The sequence below is a fragment of the Lonchura striata genome, chromosome 1A, assembly GCF_050655825.1.
Source record: "Lonchura striata isolate lonStrDom1 chromosome 1A, ASM5065582v1, whole genome shotgun sequence".
Taxonomy (NCBI): Eukaryota; Metazoa; Chordata; class Aves; order Passeriformes; family Estrildidae; genus Lonchura; species Lonchura striata.
In genome coordinates, this window is record NC_140741.1 from 31,781,760 (window position 1) to 31,801,927 (window position 20,168).

A 20,168-nucleotide genomic window follows, 5' to 3' on the forward strand; every position below is an offset into this window, starting at 1 on the left:
AACCACTTTCCACCATGCATCCTGAAACCATTTTGGAACCAGGTTTTGGTTCGTCGTTATAACATTTCTTTTCTGTTTAAATAACAATTTTTAAAAACCCTGAATCTTCTTACATCACTGTTTATATTTGGTTAACTGAAAAGTCTATGTAGGTTTCTTGATATTCTGATCCCTCACATAAAATAAAAATAATTTTCTTATCTGGACTGAAATGCACAAAATAATCATGCCTATCTAAAAATTTTTAAGGTGTTCTCACAACAGCTATGCCATTGCTGTTTATTGTCTTGATTACAAATTGGTTTATACTTGGGAGTAACAAAATACATTAATTGCTTTGCAGTTATGACTGCTTTAATAAATAGCTATTGAAAGTGCTCTGGAAAAGACACAAGGTCATACACAGGACTCTTGCTACTCACTGAAAAGCACAACTACACATATTTAATCAACAGACTTATTCAAAACTCAGCTTACCTTGAAACTAGATTTTACTTTTCAAAAGAACAAACTTTTCAGCAGACCAATATAGATAGCTTCCAATTTATTTAGAATATATTATTTTATTAAGAATCTATCTCAAATTAGGAAAGAAAATAAAGAACTGTTTTTACCGAAGTGTAAACAGGCAATGGAATTTTAAAATGCTCATATCAAAGGCCTATTTTATTTTAATTGAACATCAATTACAATAAGAGTTTTATTGTAATAGTCATTATTTAAATATATAGAAATGTTACACCCTTATCATGCCATCCCAGAAGAAAACTGGCTTGTATAATTTTTTGTACAATAACAATGGTCTAGTTCTATTCTGCCACAATAGCACCACACTTCTGTGCTTATCTTTAGGATTTTGTAAGTTCATTTATAAAGAAGTTTATTGCCTTAATAAATTAATCTTAACTACTATTACATAACACTAACTAGCTACATACTTTAGAACCTCTCATGTAGAAGTAAAAGATTAATCAAACTTCAAAATGGAGTAATACAGAAACAATGAAACCAAGATAAACAAGTGGTTGATCTATATTCAAAGTTCACCTAAAAGGAGTTCATGTAAATGGAATTTAAGAATCTCAGCTATGAGGAAAGGCTGAGAGTGCTGAGCTGTTTAGCCTGGAGGAGAAGAGACTGGGGCAGAAATCTCACCAATACACAAATACCTGAAGGGAGAAGGCAAGAAGATGGAGGCAGGCTCCATTCAGTGGTGCCCAGTGACAATACAAGAGGAAATGGGCACAAAGTAAGAACAGAAGACTCCTGTGTTTTTTCTAAACTGTAAGAGGAATCAAGCACTGGCACAGCTGCCTAGAGAGCTTATGGAGTTTCCACCCTTGGAGATAACTCAGAAGCCAAGTGGACATGGTGCTGTTCTAAGTGGCCATGCTTGAGCAGTGGGGTTATATCACACGACCTCCAGAGGTCCTTTCCAATCTCAATTATTCTGGAAATTATTAAATAAGAAAAGCTAAAAAAATAAGCATGCACAAACATGACAGATCAAATAATTAGGAAGCAGTGTTGATCATAGTATTTTTTATGACTACATCAATCAATTACTTAATCAGAAAACAGAAATACAATTCTAACAAAAATAACAGTTCCACTTCAGAGGGGAAAGAATTCAATTTAATACAAGTAAATTATTATAAAATTAATTTCTATGTTTTAGAAGCTATTTTACAGGAAGTCAAGTGCCAGGAGAGTGGAAAGAACACATCCACCTACACATTCCATTCCATTAAAAAAGGTAACTTGAATGCAGTAAAAATTTCCACATCATGATGCTTCACAACATTTCAAAGTCTGCATGCATGGATCCACATAATTAGAAGTACTAATTATTTTTGAAGCTGTCCAGTAACTTGAAACCAAATCAGACCACCTGGAGTTGCTGGTTTGATGTTTTTCAGCAACTTATTCATAGGAGTGTACAACTAAACTTATGCTTGTCTACAATCCCGCTTAAGTGTGTCAAAAGCAAAACCAGAAGCTGAAACAGGTCTTCAAACTTCATCAACAACTTCCAATTTGTTATTACCAAACAAGGTGGGCAATACAGATCTGAATTTGATAGCTATAGACTATCTGTTCAACCCTTTACACTGTTAAAATCCACATTTTTTTCAAGTGTCAAATAATATATCTGCTTTGCATCTTTTGATGAATTTAAAATAACTTTTATTTTTTATCTCACAGTACACTGAAGAATGAGTTCCAAAAACCTACAACACTTAGCAAAGAATAATGGCATTATATTTGTGATCATAGTATTTTTGTGAAACATTTAAGCAAAACAGAAGAAAAAGCTACACAATTTTTTTTTTACATCTCACATATTAAAAAGTATTAGATAGTTCCCAACTGCCAAAATAGGCAATATCACTTCAGAATAGGGCAAACAATTTATTCATTCCTGAGTAAAAAAAGTTTTTACTTTGTGCTAGGCTTCCTAGTTTATTTTTAACTCAATAAAATAGAAAATTTCCAATTTCTTCTTATAAATAAAAAGTATGTCACATACCTGTTGTGTGTTTCTTTGTGACTGTAAACTGGATTGCAGCCTTCTCAAGAGTGGAACACCATTCCTAGACAGTCTTTTAAGCAACCAGTAACTGTGCACCCGTTCAACAAAATGCTTCTTTCGCTGAATGGCCACCTGATTCATAATCTTATTTAATCTAAAACATGGAAAAACTGATATTGTATTTTTCACAGCAAAGCATAAAACATATTTATCTATGGAAGTTAAACATCACATAAATATGAATGTATACTGTAAAACCAGAAATAATCACTATGTTGCTAACTTTCAGTAAGATCCTCTCCACTACAATTATTTCTGAGCAGAAAATTACAACCAAACACATCTGCTTGACACTGCAGGTTCTACCAAACACATCTGCTTGACACTGCAGGTTCTACCAAATACATTGAGACACTTTATAAAGCTAAAACGAATAAATTATTTTGTAATAATTGTTGGAAGAGCAATCCCAGATTAGGGCTGAGAATAAAGCTTTATGTGCATTTTGCATAGAATGATTTTCCAATCGAAAATGGAATCAGATAAAAAGCTCCAAATCATTATGAAAATCATCAGATCATTCGTTGCCATTTACAGAAAGATTAGTAGTTTATTTTACAGATAATACATCTTCAAACCCCTCCCATAAAAACATGCAATGAAAGCCTTGTGTTACTCTATTAATAATAAATGTCTGACAAATAAAGCAAACAGAAAAATATAAAACACAAGAAAATTATTTTATCCCACACATACAAGAAAATAACCAATCAGAGAAGACATGAGGATGATGTAAACAGTTAATAAAGTATTTTGATCAAAATCACAGTATTTTCTCCAAATCTGCTTTTTAACAAATGCAAATCCTCTATGCATATACTTTTTTACAAATACTCAAGGAATGTGCTTTATGAACATCACACACAACAATACTGATTCCTGTTTTTCAAATACTGACATGTTAGATAGATGACTAAGCCTCAAACTTGACACTGGCTTCTGAAAACATATTAAAAAGAAAGCTTATCTGAAACAAATCTTTAGCTGTTTGTTCCTACAATATCTTGAAATTACAGCAAAATAGAAGTTAGAAAAAGCTAATAGTTATAGAATGAAAATATTTTCTCTTTGTATGATAATGCTAGTACTGTAACTGGTGGCAGCCCTTGGGGAAAGATGCCCCAAGCTACCAACCCCCTCTATTGTAAGAGACGGTTCCTTCATCTGGGGGCAGGGGTGAGCTGGAAAGAGCTGGATGTAAAACAGTTACAGAAAGGAAAGTAACAATGAAAAAAGAAATCTGTTAATTCTTCACTCAGAATATTACTACTATCCATAGCAAAACCCTGCAATTGATAGTAGAGGGTTTATTGCATATTCTCCAAAATTTAATACTAAACCAAACAAATATTAACTCAAGAAGTGTCTGTTTTGTAGAGCAGTACCATGAGACATTTAAACAAGAATCAAGATTCTATATACATACCAATGTTTTTCCACTTTTCCCCTTTTTGTATCAGGAAGAAATCAGTTTTGCAGGTAAGTGATAAAAGCTAACTAGTCAAAACACCTAACAAAAATGTAAAGTTAGAAGTAAGCCCTCGGTAAAATAGTTTTTAAGAATATCTGAGAAAACTAAATATTTTTCAGACTAATATACAAGTGAGTGCACTTTGAGTTCAAAGGTCATCTATCCCTGGGGTTTTTTGGAATGTGCAGAAGATAAGGTGCAATAGGTCTATTCAGTGCTACTAACTATAGCTAATCACCAGGTAAAGTCAGAGTGCCATTGTGTCCTTTGGTTTCTCAACGACATTGTTTTTTTAATTAATAACTAAGCTAGTTAGGCATTCTTGAAAAATTCTAGCTTAATTTAAATCTTAGGTCCGCAGATGGACTTCAGACTGTCTTGTATATCTTTCACTGGAAGGCAGACACAGGCTCCACAAAGATTTACTCAATGTAGAACAGATGTGACCCTACTAAACTTCAAACAACATAATTACAATTAATTATAGAATGCAATCAAAGTTAAATAATTGCTTTCACAAATCTCTTGGAAACGGTAAAACCTACTGAACCAAGTCAAAAAAAGCACAGCCAAATACACAACTATTTGGAAAGATCAGAGAAGCATAACATGAAGAAAGGTGCCTTGGCTTCATGCCCATCAGATGTGGCAAGACTAAGCAAACATCTTCAACTAAAGCTTTAAGTACATTTGCCAATTCACATAACAAACCATTATATTCATATATATTTATAATAGCAGAGTGTTAAAAGAAGCTTAAGAAAGATGTTCACAGAAGGCACTCTCCGACTTTCAAAATATAAATAGACAGAAGGTAATTTGGAGCACAGAGACTGCTTTAAAAGTAGTTGGAAACTACTCATCTCTGCCTTCCCCTCTAAATTAAACTAAGTATTTCATTTAAACAATACACATGGGTAGAAGCTATACACTTGTCAAAATACTTGTCTGAAACTCTTCACGTGGCAGCTATCTACAGAGCCTATACACTATGAACTTAGTGCTAGGAGGATGTTACATCTGCTGTTAGACTAACTACCCACTACCTATATCACAGCTCTTCAACCATCCTTTTGCTTCGTCTGATAGTTCCAGGCAGACTTTTACTGTCCCAAGCACCTTAAAATTTGACAGGAAATACAAATATTTTGGGGAAATGAGACAACATCGATGTAGAGCCCTGTAAAATGCACAGACTGGGTACTGATTTTGAAACTCCCACCACCTAAATGAATTTTCCATACATTATACTTCCCTTTTTTTTTTCCCAACAAAGATGTAATAAAAAATCCCTGAAGAATAATAATTAAAAAAAGGCATGTATTTGGGCTAGGTAAGGAAGGAAGAGCTGTTTAAAAACGTCATTTTGCAATCCAGGATCTGACTTGGACATGACAGGATTAATTGCTACAGCACACTGATAAATCCCCAATGCAGAGGCAAGGCTTAGGGAACTTGGGGCACCTCCCAGAACTACAGAAAACACCCTCAGCAAAGGCATGCTTTTGCTAAGGCATCTGTCCACACTAGAACTTCTTCCAGTATAAGCACATCAAAAAAGAACAGCTTTCTGTATAATTTTCTAAAGCAAATCAAGCATATCTACTACTGTGAGAAAAAACCCTTCATTTTCCCTCAACTTACAAGTTATTTAATACAAAGTACATTGATATAGGAATTTGAAAATTCTTAAAAAGGTGACTGTGTTCCAATGATATTCAGTGACTGCTGCTATCTAGCTGGTCTCACAAAAGAAGCGTTAGGTTTCAAGCTGATGACCACTGCAGCCTTTTGATGTTTTAGCACTAGCAGTCATACTGATTCTTGGTTTTGGTTTTTGTTTTTGTTTTTTTCTTTTTTTTTTTTTTTTGAGCTACATGCCAAAACTACAGAGATGACAAAAATATTTTTTAGAACTGTTTTATCTGTGCCACAGCCAACTGAGTGAGCCAGAACTACTTCCTTTCCCCAGCCCCACCCCTGTAAAACACTGACGTGCACTACAAATGGGGATATCATACAATTCCCTGCTTGTCTTTAAACAGGCAAAGGTTCCTTTTTGAACCTAACCTTTGAAATAGCACCTACAGTCTCCTCACATGGAGACACTTGATGGATAATCTACCCTGTAAAGGATGTCACACTTAACACACTGGTCAATGCATTCAGAGAGCTGAGTGTGCTACTCAGTCCTTGTTTGCTCAGCTTTTACAGAAATGCATAAAATAAATTTTGTCAATGTAAGAGATAGGCTTTTAACATATTAGCAAATCTCACAGCTGCCTTCTTTTGACTCATTACTTCCTTTCCCAGTTTCAGTTACATACCACTGTGGCAACTATGGCAACTGGTTACAGGGAAAAGTGAAACCAGTACTTTTGGTAACCAACGGTGCGGCAGTTTAACCTCAGAAAGCCAATGAGAGATGATCAGCCACTTTTTTATCAATCTTAACTAACCCCTACACAGACCATGCATGCTTTTTAATTCCACAGGTATTATTTTAGTATTACAATACCTCAAAAATCTTTAAGTTTTTGAAATATTAACTGGAGAGAATGCTTTCTTGAGCAAGTATGTGATTTTTGACAACATTACTATAGTAACTCAAGCACAATAAACTCAATATGAAAATCTGTATTAATCAAACACCCAAAGGAAGATCAAATAATTATTAAAACAGAGTATTTTTTGAACATGAATGAACCCTAGTATTTTAATTACCATGCCAGTCCTGAGTCTCCAGTTTTATCAGTTTGTTATTTTGTATTGTCCTTTATTTAGCATAGCACTACTAAAGGTACACACAACACAGGAAAACTGTATTATAGCCTGTAAAATTTAATTCAGTATCACTAACATACCAGTTTCTCTTGACCTATGCTAATACCCATTAACAATCAAATTATGTTCCACTTTACAGAGCAAATAAAATACTCTTATTTTCCCAAAGATTGCAGATGTTTTAAAATCCTTCAGAACAAAATGTAAAAAAAAAAATATTGAACAAGTTGCAACAAAATCAACTGAGTTTTCAGAAGACTTGAATTTTCAAGCCTTGTTCAGTAAAGTTCCACAAAATATACTGAGACTTGTAGGAAGCAGAAAAGATGCAAGACTTCACTACAGATAATTATACCAACTCCAATGACACTCACTGGAAGACAATTAGCAAAAACTAGAATAAAAAGCTATGGAATAATTTATTTGGGGAATTGGTATTAATTCTGGAGCCTTACCAACTATTCCTTCTAGCCTTATATCAAAAAACTTCAGTTTTTGAAGATCAGAATGCCCATCTGGACAGATCAACTCTCTCTACTCCTCTCATGGACACCTTTGGCTGCAGCTGCTTATCAAGGTGTTTGTAAAACTCATCTTTCAATACACTTTTATTTTATTTAAAGTGTATTATTTCAATACACTTTTATTTTAACTTTGTTATCCTATTCCTCAATTAAAGATAAAGCTTACTATATTACTTATTAACTTAAAAATAAAAACAATCCTCAAACTGTTCTGACCAACTTGAAAGACAAGACAGGCAAATGAATAACTATGTAAAAATCAGAATCCATCTGCATGTCTTTATTTCCTTTTGAAAAAGGATAATATTCCTTTAATACCAAGCAGAAGTATGCTAGATGTCTAACAGAATGCATATCAAATCCTGGAAAAACTGAAAAATATCTAATTTAAATCTCTGTAACACAAGTCTGCAGAATCCACATGCAACAAACACACACTTTCTTAATTAGAACTACTTTGCAGGTTTTATTCCTTTTGGACTGTTATGTTTTAGAAGTACAGCTACTGAATTTGCCTCTCCTAGATTGAAAATCTAATATATCTAATTAGACTTTCAACCTAGGACAGGTTATATTTAATATATATTTAATATATATATATTAATCTATGGATACATATTCTGAAGTCAGAATTCCTATTCTTAATTCAAATTTTATTTATGGTATTTAAATAGTATTTGATTTTGAATGCACATGTAGGAAGCACTTTTTTTTGCTTACATGACTGTGAATCCCCTATTTTTCTATATGAACAAGCAGCTTGTAAAATTTTGTTTGGACAGGAAAAGTAGAACAGTGAACTGAAGAGGTAAGAAAACATTGTTATTTCAGTTAATTCTGTTATCTTCTTCCTATTCTAACACCTAGAGTTTGTGATAATTCAAAACTTTGGATAAGGAAAAAAATCACAAAATAATAAATAAAATAAAAAAACAAAACCAAACCCAACTCAAACAATGAAAACCCTCCACCCTGTCACACTGGAAAAATCTCTTCTCAGAAAAATCATATGCACAGATTTACTTCTGCCAGTTCCTATACATATATAATGACCACACATGATTTTGAAATCTAGTATCAAAAGGCTAAATTCATATGAGATGTATTAATCAAAAATCACATTTTGATCTGTAATAAGAAGAAGGCTCAGTATTTATCTTCAAATTTTTTGTGTACTCTGTAACTTGATCATTGAATAAAAAAAAAACTGCCAGGAGACAATGCATTCTTTAGATGCTTTGCTATGGCTCAAATCACAACATCCTCTATTTGCCACAAAAAAAAAAACTGAATAGAACTTCACATAAATGGTGAAACTCAGAAGTTCTGAAAAACAAAATCATACAGATCTTGGTCTTCCTAACCATTATCACATATATAATCATTGTGGAACAAACCCCTTAGAAAGCACATAGAATATTAATGATATGCCTTACAGAGGTAACACATTATTTGTTTTAAGCTTCTTGGTCTTATACACATAAAATAAAAGAAAATATGTATTATTTTTACTCAAAATCTACTTTTACAATTTACTAAATAAGTTACACTTCTTTGAATGCATTAATTAATCCTTATTTAATAAGCCAACCAGTTTCAAGATGAACTAGCTTCAAAACAATGCTCTAAAGTTACCTTTACTTTTTTTAAATACTGCTGAGGCAAAACTGATGGACACCACAGTAGCTTTTTTAATTTAGAGAAAATTACTTTTTTATTTAAGCAAGGAGATAAGGATGACATCAGTATTAGTTTCTACATGAAACAGAAAGGTTTCACAATGTGACAAGACAATAAACAACATCAGTTGAAGACTTCTGGCATTCCCCTCAGGTGATTCTATGATCCAAGTATTAGGTACAGTCAAAAGGCAAACCTACATCCTACTCCCCTGGAATTAAAATAAGCATTTTCATACTGTAAATTAATTCTGTAAATTATACATACATGTATATTAAAGGATAAAGAGCTAAACAGATATTGGTCTGGATTTATTCAGCTTCCAAGTTCTTTGCAATGCTGGTCCCAGCAGTATTTTTTAACAGCTTTTTTATGTTGAATTTTAAGCCACATTTCTTGTTCTTTTCCCCCACCTTGAAAACTTTCTGAATGCATTAAAAAAAAAAAAAAAACCAGAGTACCCTAAAAAACATTTTTAAAAAATCCCCAGAAGAAATCCACTAGTTACATATAAGAATAAGGAGCATTATCTGTGAATGCAGACTAACAGTGTCTTGAAGGCTTTGTTAATGTTCTTTCCCCTTATACTGCATTTCAACACTTTCTGTTTATTATTTATTTTTCTGGTCCAGACTTCCTTTCAGAGACAATCAATATTCTTGTGTTAAGACAACAAGACTATGTATAATTACTTGGTAAGACAGCTCAGGATAGCTAGACTGGGTAAACCAAAAGGAAATACTGGTTTTGCCTTGAGACACAGTAACAGAAATCCAGCTTACGACCAGGCACAGTATTCCTCCTAATAAAACCAAAGATCAACATAAAGAAATCAGTTAAGGTGGGGCACATAAATGCTGATCTATCAGAAGAGCTGAAAATGCTTTTGTAAGAGTCACAGCAATTTTTGCTCTCAGTTGTCATCTATTACTTACCCTACTGTCATAATAATCTTATAATTGTTTTTTAACATTAAGATGCAACACACTTTATGCAACAACATACAGTGTTCCTACTTCTAGTAAAAGTGGGACTTTTTTACTTATTCTTTACTTTGTATACAGATATTGCATTTTAAATGTTTTCTTTATTTAAGACATAACAAACATGCCATGTTTGCAGAAAGAGAAACTAAAGATGAAAGCAAATATTTATATAATTTTAATGCCAGCCTCCACTTAATAGAGCAGTATGTGCACGAATGGCATTTTAATAAAGCAGATTACACTGTATCTCAGTGTATACTTTTAAAACATTGAAGATGAAATATTTCATATCACATTATATTTCCCTCCAAGTATACAGCGACAATATTGTAGTCCCACAGCATTTTTAAATAATGTGAATATTGACACTGGCTAACAAGCAAGCATTTTTAAATGCCTCTTTGACACATGAGATCAAGAGGCTACACAAAAACAATGCTATTTGTACTAGAGAATCAAGCATTCAAAACTAAGAGAAACAATGTAGTTTTCCCAGTTAACATTATAACACTTCTGTTTCACCTACCCATCCTGTTTGCTGAAAAAGGTTAAGAGTTACAAAGGACGAGCAGCATCAAATTTAAAAAAAAAAAAAAAAAACAAAACAACACACAAGAAATTGAGCACAGTTAGTGCAAGATAACTGACAAAGAGAAGCAGCTGGATTTAGATTGCCAAAACAACCCTAAAAATTAGGATTTCCTGTACTTGAAAATTCTGAACCTGCAGTCTAAACAAAATCCTTCTAGTTTTTTTTTGGGTTTTTTTTTTTTTTTTTTTTTTTTTGTGGTGGGGAAATCTCTCTACTAAGAACAATTCAACCATTACACAATCCTAGTGGCATATACTATACTTCAAGAACAAATTTGCCATTTTCTTCAGCCAAACTCGCTGGTGGCAGTCGGAAGCGACTTTTTGACTACCATGTGCCAAGAGGAGCAGGTACTGTCTTGTCCCTCCCATACAGTAGAAAGTTTTAGTGCGTCCTTTCCCACTCTCCTCCCTACACAGCACACCTGCTCTGGCACTTCCCAGGAACACAACTTTTAGATGATCCTCATTTCTACCTTTAAACAATCAAAAAAAAAAAAACCACAAAAAAAACAACAAACAAACAAATGAAAAAGCCCACCAAAAACAGGCAAAAAAAAGTGCTAGAGTATGAACAGTGTAAGCCACTATGTTCAAGGTTGGTATTTCAATAAGAACTGAATGGAATTTCCAAGTAAAGAAACAACACATCTCTATAGCCAGGTCTCACATACATCCTCCATGCATAAGAGTTCCCTGGTAGTCCCATACATTATTACAAGTGCTAAGCAAGTTACAAGTCAGCATTGACAGCACTGAAAAATGAAACCACCTTAAGGCTCCAAGATGAATTACCGCACCTTTGGAAGTAGATACTCAGGTATAGACTTTCTAAAATACCTAGGCAACAGGACAGATATAGGCCCATCATTAAAAATAAATTACCAAAAAAGAGAAAAAAGAAGGAGGCAGGGGAGGTAAGCGTTTATTACCTATCATCAATGGTTAGTAACTTAGATCTGCACCCCTAAATCAGTAGTTCATAGACGAAAGTCTGAGAGACCATGCCATTAGATTATAAATGACCTAGAGAATGACACTATGTATATAATTTAACTGCAAAAAGCTTAGAGTGTGACACCTGTGTAAGAAATTATGGTCGAAGTAATTCAAGGCAGTAGCATAGAAACCGGACCTAAGGAAAGCTGATCCAGAAATTCATAAGCTATAAAAGTTGTGTAGAAATTATGAGGTATGCTGTTTTACACCCAATCTTTAGAATATCCTGAATTGTTTTAGAAAATAGAATTACTAAAAACTGTGTTACTAAAATGCTCAGTTGTTCGTATACTCTCACTATCCAGAAAAGATACAAATCCTTCTCCTTAAACTGAACATAAATTGCAAGATGGTTTTCCTCAAGCTTCACTAGATGTACTCAGGGGCTGCATCCAGCACGTACTTTCCTCATATTTGTACACTCTTCCAACTACAAACTCTGAAGAGCAAGCAATATGCTGAGGAGACATACAGCCTAGGTATCAGGAAAGCAATCTAAACCAAGCATCTCTACTTGTGCCTCTATTTCCATAGATGTTGAAAACATACTAAAATTAAATTCCTCAGATAAAAAAGCACTAGTGTTTAAACACTGAGTGTATATATTTATTCTCTAGTAACTGAAATAGCTTATTTGCTTTTCCTCTGAAAAACCATACTTCAGCTCTAAGGGTAAAAAAAGAGTAAAAAAAACGAGTATTTAAAAAACAGATGAGAGAAAAGAATAATATAAATGAAGACTACTGCGAAATGATCCAAATAACTTTTTAGTACTTTATGGGTATGTACTTAATTCCTACAGAAACACAAGAATGTTTCCTAAACAGACAAAAATTGAAGAACAACCAAAGAAAACTTGACAACTTTATTTCTAAAACTAGAGATTTGGGTCTGCAGTCTCCTATCTTATGCAATCACTACTCCTTTTAATATGCTCATTTGTTTCACTTTTAATTCAGGGATCAGTTTTTTAGGACAGAACATGTTCACATTACAAAGAGCACTTAGGCAAGTGTCCCCCTCAGCCAAAGACAAGCAATTTATAATAAAGCTCAACTTTAAAATACCTTTAAATTGTGCACTTTTTAGACCTATGACATACAGTATAGGAAGTACACTTGTTTCTAGAAATATGAAGAAATGCATAAATAGAAGAAAGCTGAATTTCTCTGTAGTCTTGAAAAGAAAGTCAATCATTAACATGAAAAAAAAAAGGAAGAATAAAATGTCTTCGTATTTTTGTCCTGGCATCTAATGACTATTTGAAAAAGAAGCCATCCGATGATAGCATCTTTTTAGGGTCTGGCTTTTTTAAAAATTGCCAATGGAATGAGCTGCCAGAGGCACAACTGAGAACATACTTTCTAATCTTCAACTCTTAGTTCATGTTCTTTCTTACAGTGTCCTAAAAAAAGCAAAACAAAAACACACTACACTATCAATTGGGATTGTCCTAATTAAGACAAACCCGAATTATTTTACACCAACTTTCCCCTTCCATGGACAGTAGTTCCTGTTTAAACAGCAGTATTAGTTGCCTACTGTCAACTAAAGTTTTTCTACAGTGCACCACTAAACAAAAAAATTATTTTACAAAGCCAATCCTAACACAGAACAGAGTAATCAATCAGTAGTTTGTAAACATCACATGGGAGCTGAAGGCTGTTTGTCGAAGTCAGTCACTAAGTAGCTTCTTACATTAACAAAAACTACTACAGGAAAGAACTGCAGTCTCTAAACATGTATTTATTTAGATTAATTTAATCAGCTTAAATTGCTCACTACCTGAGACTTGTGAGTCAGCTATTTAAAAGGCATCATATTATATTAAAAGCCCTCACTTCTGTGCATTCAGAGTCCGGTCACAGGACAGGAAATGAGCCTGGACACGGAACTGGTGCTTGTTTGAGAAACCTTCCAAACTACTGCTCTTAAATTAGTAAGAATTTAGATCAAGAAGTAAACAAATATATTGCTGTTGTAAACATACAAACATAAATTTATGAAACACCTCTGGAGAAGTTATTCTGCTACACAATGAAAACACATCCTTGAAGGTTTTTTGTAAAACTTACATAGATATTACACGACAAGTTTATTCTTAATTTATGTGAGATTAACAAGATTTAAAACTTACATAGACAATTGTAATTTTAATTTTGGATCTCTTAAAATTAGAAAAAGAAGCTCAGAATCCAAAATTACAAATAAAGTTAACTTTGAGCCTGGCTTCTTTCCTTAATATGAAGAACAACTGCAGCTACTATTCCAAAATCAGTGGTTAATTCTTAGAAGTACAGTGAATGACAAATGAACATACAACATAACTTAGTCTGACCCAAACTAAAAAACGCAAACCAAATGTTTTGAGGACAAGACAGATCACCTGATCACTTAGTAATTTCTCTGAGGAAGTTACTGCATTTATAATGCAACTCCAAAGAAGCACAATGCACATAATTAAGAGTAGTCCTCTGAAAAAGGTCTTTAAAGAAAGTAGGTAAAAAAATGTACAAAAACTTCAAGATGTCATCTAAAAGCACTTGTTGAAAATTAAATAGATTAAATAAAGGTTTCTCACATTTTGATGGTTTGCTTACCTCTGAGGGGGGATATAAGGAGCAGATACTGTTGGCATAACTGTACAGGGTTCAGCCACTGCTTTCTTGGCTTTCTTTGTCTTTTTCCTGATTTTTGATGTAGACCTAGCAGTTCTGACTGATCCCTCCTTTCTACAAACACCGTTTTTGATTTCAGCTTCTCCATAAATATTGAGCGGTCTCCGTGTGCAACCTGGTGGAGTATGTACATCGCAATAGGCAGTCTTTTTCACAGAGAACGTTGTTCCACTGCCAGTTAGTTCTTTCACAGGTTCCATTTTCATATATAGACCAGCCTTTTGAGCACACGTCACATGGAATGCAGTATAGCAGTTTGCTTTGTGGCACTGGATGCAGGCACCAACACCTTTCTGTTTACAGAGGTAGCATGTTAACTTCCATCTGGCTGGGGGAATGTTCCTGACACCATCAATTGGCTCAATAAAAACCGTATTGGCAAATCCAACTTCTGGAATCCACAGAGCACACACCACGTGTCCCCAACGATCATCATCTGTCTTTTTAAAGGCACCTCCCTTGTTTGGGCACAGCACACAGTCTACAGGCCGAGAGCGGGACTGCAAACAGTGTCTGCAGAGCCACTGGCCCTCGGGTATATATGGCACCCCATAGCATTCCTGATGTACTGCTAAATTACACATATCACAAAACAGGATCACATTGCTATTCTGACATTCACCATCCATGCATATACAACACACTGCATCTTCATCAATTAAAGACTGATGATCACCCTGTTTTTGGTTCTCACAATAAGACTCTTTTTCAAACCTATCCATAAGGAATTCAAACATATTTTGGGAAACAACTGACACTCCATCACTTTTCCGCTTATCATTTATCAATTCTAACCACGCATAATCTTCTTCATCCATGTCATACTCAACTTCATTATCAAGTTCTTCTGCTGACTTCTCAATGAATTTGTAATAAATGGGAGGTCTCCGAGGAGCCGAAGGGGGACTGTATTCAACAATCCGTACTTTTGGTTCTGGAAGCGGAGCTGTTGTAGCAGGTACACCATGTGAGCTCGGAAGAGCTTCATTTTTCTTTTTCACTTTGTTATTTTTATGGCGTTTGCTTCTTAGACAAACTGGTGGTCTTTCACTATTTTCTTTATTGCTGTTGCATTCACTCATCTCCTGGGCAGTAAGATCATCTTCTAATATAATTTCTAAAGGATCAAAGATACTGATCCTATGCAGGCGACCTTCAATTTCTATTTCAACCATCCTTTGAGCTTGAGCATATGTCAAGGTTTCTCGTGTCGGGGAGTGCTTAATACTGCATGGGGAAGAAGAATGCCTTGCTGCCGATACTCGATGGCATCTTCCTTTTCTCCTCATTTGGTAATGTTTACCTAAAATCAGAGCAACAGTTAATATTATGAACTCCAAATAATCGTATTGAAATATTAGTTTTACTGTAGTAAGTGAAAAAAACGTCAGTTCTACAGCCCTCTATGCATATATTTAACTAAAAGTAAACAAAACCAAAAGCCTGTCACTCTTACTCAATATGATTGCTCAGTTTTGTACAAGTTTAACCTGAAGATCAATAGATCTTCTCAATAACAGCTTCTCTGAGTAAGCAGTTATACAAAATCCTTGCTAGAAACCCTCTAGAAGCACTGTTGGCAAGACCACTGCATGAGAACAAAAACATTTCATAAGTGTCACAGATTAAATAAAAATGCATTTGTTACCTGGTAAGAAAACCTTTAATACAATACTTAACACCTTAGGGGTGCCAGCAGTTTGAAAATTTTTGTAAGTTACAGATTATGTCCTCTAGACCTCTCCTCAAAAATATTAATGCAATTGTGAAAGAAAAGTTTTCTCTGAATTTTTTCCCGTGCAATTTGAAACACTCTCATGTTATCATTTCAACTACAATAGCTATATTTAAAAATTAGAAAAGCACACAAACTTCCACATTTGGCAAGTGGGCAATTTGACAGCGATATACTTTTTTTTACTTTCCTCAATCCTTAGTGAGCCCATTATTCTTCACAACATGACAAGAACATGACAGAACTCTTAGTGCCCAATGTGGTGCATTATGGACTGCAACTAGTAAATATTTCACCTGTAAAGCAGATTTGACTTAGAGCCAAAACATGTTCCCTGCTTTTAAGTACACACAGCCTTCTCCTTCAACAGAATCTTCAGGAGCTGTTCTCAAATCAACTGCTGATAGATACAAATCTTCTTATTTATAAATGCAGTCCCAAGCTCTTTAAAACCATTTTTAAGTTTACAACCTACTGCAAAAAATCACATACCATACAAAAATATAGCTTTCTCTCCCCCACTCCAAAGCCCCATGACTAGGATGGTCACAAAACTTCTAAGTTAGAAGTGTCCATATATACTCATGTCTTTTGACATCTTCACACTGGGTGGGGCTTTTCTCCTGTAAGGGTTGAAAATATTATAAACCTGACTGACATTGTCAAGTCTAAAATTCTATTCCACTCCTTCCTTCTTCTAAATAAATCATTAATAAATAGCATCATTCAACATCAGCTACATAAAAAATCCTTGATCTTTAATCACTGCCTAAAGTGTTATTAGAGCCTCACCATTTCAACTCCGCATTTTGGGTCAGGGCTGCTCACTATAACGCAACTAGTGTTAGCATGTATTGCCAAAATAGTAGAGAAATAGAGAAATCAAAACACAACTACTGTGAATGACCAGTATACCTGTTTCAGGAAGAAAACAGCAAGCACTGAACAACTAACTGCATGAATTACTCCATGCTGGCTTGCTCCTTTTGCTTAAGTCTAAGATGCCAATTTCTAAAGGTCTCAAAGTACTGGAGGAATTCCTTTCACAGAAGACTACTAGATCACTCAGGCAACTAACCCTAAGACTAGTTCCTGAAAGGCTCTGATCCGTCTGCTCTCAGAAACAGAATCTGTTTTCATAATCTAAGCTAGTGTTATTATTAACATGAGAATTGTGCTTCTCATAATTTTTGCACAACTCATTCTTAACCCTTACTACTTGTTTCAGTACCATACAGCCAGAAAACAGTCAGTGTTTAATCATAACAGATCTTTGCTCTTTATAAACCACAGAAAAATACAAAATGCTCCATTTCTTCGAACAACTTTGGAAGAAGCCTTTAATAATTAAATTCTCTAAAACAACACAGGATTCAATCATATTAGTTTCTTAACCACGGAAAACGGTTTAAACAACTAATACTGACTGCCAAAGAAGGTCTGACCACTAAAACATACCAGGAATTTAACCAAAACTAAAAATTAATTCCCAGTTTCAATACAGATTTCATAAATGAAATGTATTACAATGGCCCTGATTTCTGTTATTGTGAACAATTAATGATGGATTCTTCAGCTAAAACACACTGATGTGTCTGTGCACAGCAACTTTTTACAGATCAGAATGGACTCAGTTTACTTGTCAATCAAGAAACATGGTTTACAGCATGTTTACCTCATATAATTGCATTTCAATTCTGTCCAGATGCAAAAGCCTGCTTTGGTATTTTTAATGTCCCTTCCTATGTTTTAGCTGGTTGTGTATCTGTTAGTAGTGGCTCCTGAGAATGAAGACTGTTTCAGAGAATATGCAGAGGGAGGGATGAGAGGTGACCTTCAGAAATCAAACACATGTGTAACTTGTCCATACTACCTTAGCCCAGTACCACAGAAAAACACATTAATGCTATGTTTCCAAGCTCTCCACTCCACTCTGTTCCCAAGATTCTCAAGTATGGCTTCAGGCAGGAATTAAAAATAGGAAGAAAATACTCAAAAGCACAAGATCTTTAATCTTGCTTAAAGATTTAGGACAGCTGTTGCAAAAGTCAAGTGAATTGTATAAACCAGACAGATAAAAAAAATATTGAGCTAACACCTAAGTATATTGTAATACTCAACAGTAAATACAGCAGACTTAGGTAGGAAGTTACACTCTCAAACATAGAATGGATACCCTAAAAATACAATGTAATGCACACAGAATCAAAACTGGTATTACTCAGGCTGAATTTCATGCAAATTTAGCGTGAAAAACTTAAATGCCCCAGAGGCCAAAGCAGTGTTTTGTTTCTCCAAAATTCTTCTGTGTTTGCAAATGTTCTAGAAATACTCCGGACGAAGACCAGAGTTCTGCACAGCAAATTCATGACCCACAACTGGTTTGCTTTTCCTAGGCAATTATCAGCTGGCATTTCTCCCTTCTACTCCCACCCCTCTTCCCAGTATCCTGTAGATCAATAGGAATGAGGACTAAGATGTAAATTAGAAGTGTAAACTAAGACAAGTTTCCATTCAATGACCACAAAGATACTGCACTAACTGCACACAAAATTATTTTAATGCACCTCTGTTAGCACTGTCCTGGCCACAAAGACTGCGGGATATAAACCAGGGAAGTTATCCACAGCTCTTATGTCCTAGAATTGCATCAGCTACTTGGGAAGGAAATCGCCAGCAGACGTTTTTCCTCCCCATAAACAGAAGTACATGGAAATAGCCGTTTCTGTGAAATACATGGTGTGAGGTAAAAACAACAACAACAAAAATCTATTTATCAAGGTGTAGGATAGCTAAAATCAACACGAAAAGTACAGTACCACATACTTCTAAATTACAATATCTGCCCTAGTTACCTTCCTTCTCTTCAAATAGCTGTCTTTAGTCCCTGGATTCCTGCTCAATGGACTAGGGAATTGCACTCTCAATGGCACTTTCGTGTAGACCATTAAAAAGAGAAAGACACGGGAATACTCTTCAGTCCTAGACAATGGGGGACGGTAAGCAAACAGTGCTTACACGCACACTGGGCGGACAGCACCCGCCGCTTCAGCCGCGCAGCAGGAGCGATTCCCCGGGGCACGGCCCAGAGCGGCTCACGGAGCCCAGCGAAGGTGCGCGGGCACGGCCAAGCCACGCGGGAGCACCAGAGCCGTTCTGTGCCGGCCCGGCGGAAAGAGCGCAGGGCCGCCAGCTCCCGCAGCATCCCGGAATCCTGCCTCCCGCGCGCGCTGCCCACGCCCCCGGCCCGCCCCTGCCGCGCCAACACTTCCTGCCCACGCCCAGGGAGCCTCCAGCGCGCTGCCTCCCCTCGCGCCGATGGTTCCTGCCCGGCGCGGCGCTCCCCCCTCCCGGCCCCCGGCAGGATGGTTCCTGCCCGGGCCCATCATCTCCAGCCCTTCCCAACAGTCACTCCCTCCCGCCGCGAAAATACTCGGCCCACAAATATGGCGGCTGACAAAACAGCTCCAGCGGCGCCCTCCCTCCCTCCCCCAGACCGCCGCGCTCGCCTCGCTCCCCGCCCGCCCGCCGCTGCCCTCCCCCGCGGGCTGCCGTGCCCAGTCCGCCCTGCTCTTGCCCCCGTGCCGCTCTCCCGTCCCGCTGCGGCGAGACCCGCCGGCTCCCGGCCCCGTAGCCCCCGCCCGCGGGTCCCCGCCGCCCAACCCGGCCGTACTCACGCTGTGGGAGCCGCCGAGGAGCGGCTGACAGACCTCCCGCTCCGCCGCTGCGGCCGACGCTCGGCCGGGTTAATGGCGGAGGCCCCGCCGGTGCTGCCGCCTGGCCCCGCGTCCGGCAGCCGCGGGCGGCCGAGCGGGCGCTACGAGGGCCGCGCTGCCCGCGGCGGTCACCCGGCGCTGGGTGCGGGGCTGCTGCTGCCGCCGGGCGCGGCGCATTCGTGAGGCGCGGCGCGCGTCGCTGTCCGGCTGCGGGCTCGGCGCTCGGCTCCCGGGGCTGAGCGGCTCCCCTCCCCCCGCGGCACAAACAATGCGGCTTCACCACAGCGCTGCGCCGACGGGGGGGAGGAGGAGAGGCGGGCGGGAGGGAGGGAGCGAGCGAGGAGGGAAGGGACGTGCGGGCGCCAGGCGCCGCCCAGCCCCGCCGCTCCCGCCGCCGCGGGGCGGGGCCTT

At 37.0% G+C, this 20,168-nt stretch overlaps 1 protein-coding gene across 7 annotated transcripts in view; it reads right to left on the minus strand.

Moving 5' to 3' along the window:
- The window catches only part of BRD1 (bromodomain containing 1), a 66,878-nt gene that overhangs the window by 36,699 nt on the left and 10,011 nt on the right, over window positions 1-20,168 (minus strand). For 4 of the 7 annotated variants that reach the window (XM_085568965.1, XM_085568969.1, XM_085568968.1 and 1 more), the window contains 2 exons: window positions 14,229-15,609; window positions 2,531-2,687 (listed from right to left, as the gene is read on the minus strand). In XM_085568965.1, coding sequence (XP_085425091.1) covers window positions 2,531-2,687; window positions 14,229-15,609 — 1,538 coding nt within the window. Of the gene's footprint in view, window positions 1-2,530; window positions 2,688-14,228; window positions 15,610-16,533; window positions 18,866-18,896; window positions 19,201-19,718; window positions 19,984-20,168 lie in introns of those variants that run through there. The other 3 variants (XM_021555230.3, XM_085568967.1, XM_085568966.1) reach the window with 3 other exon arrangements.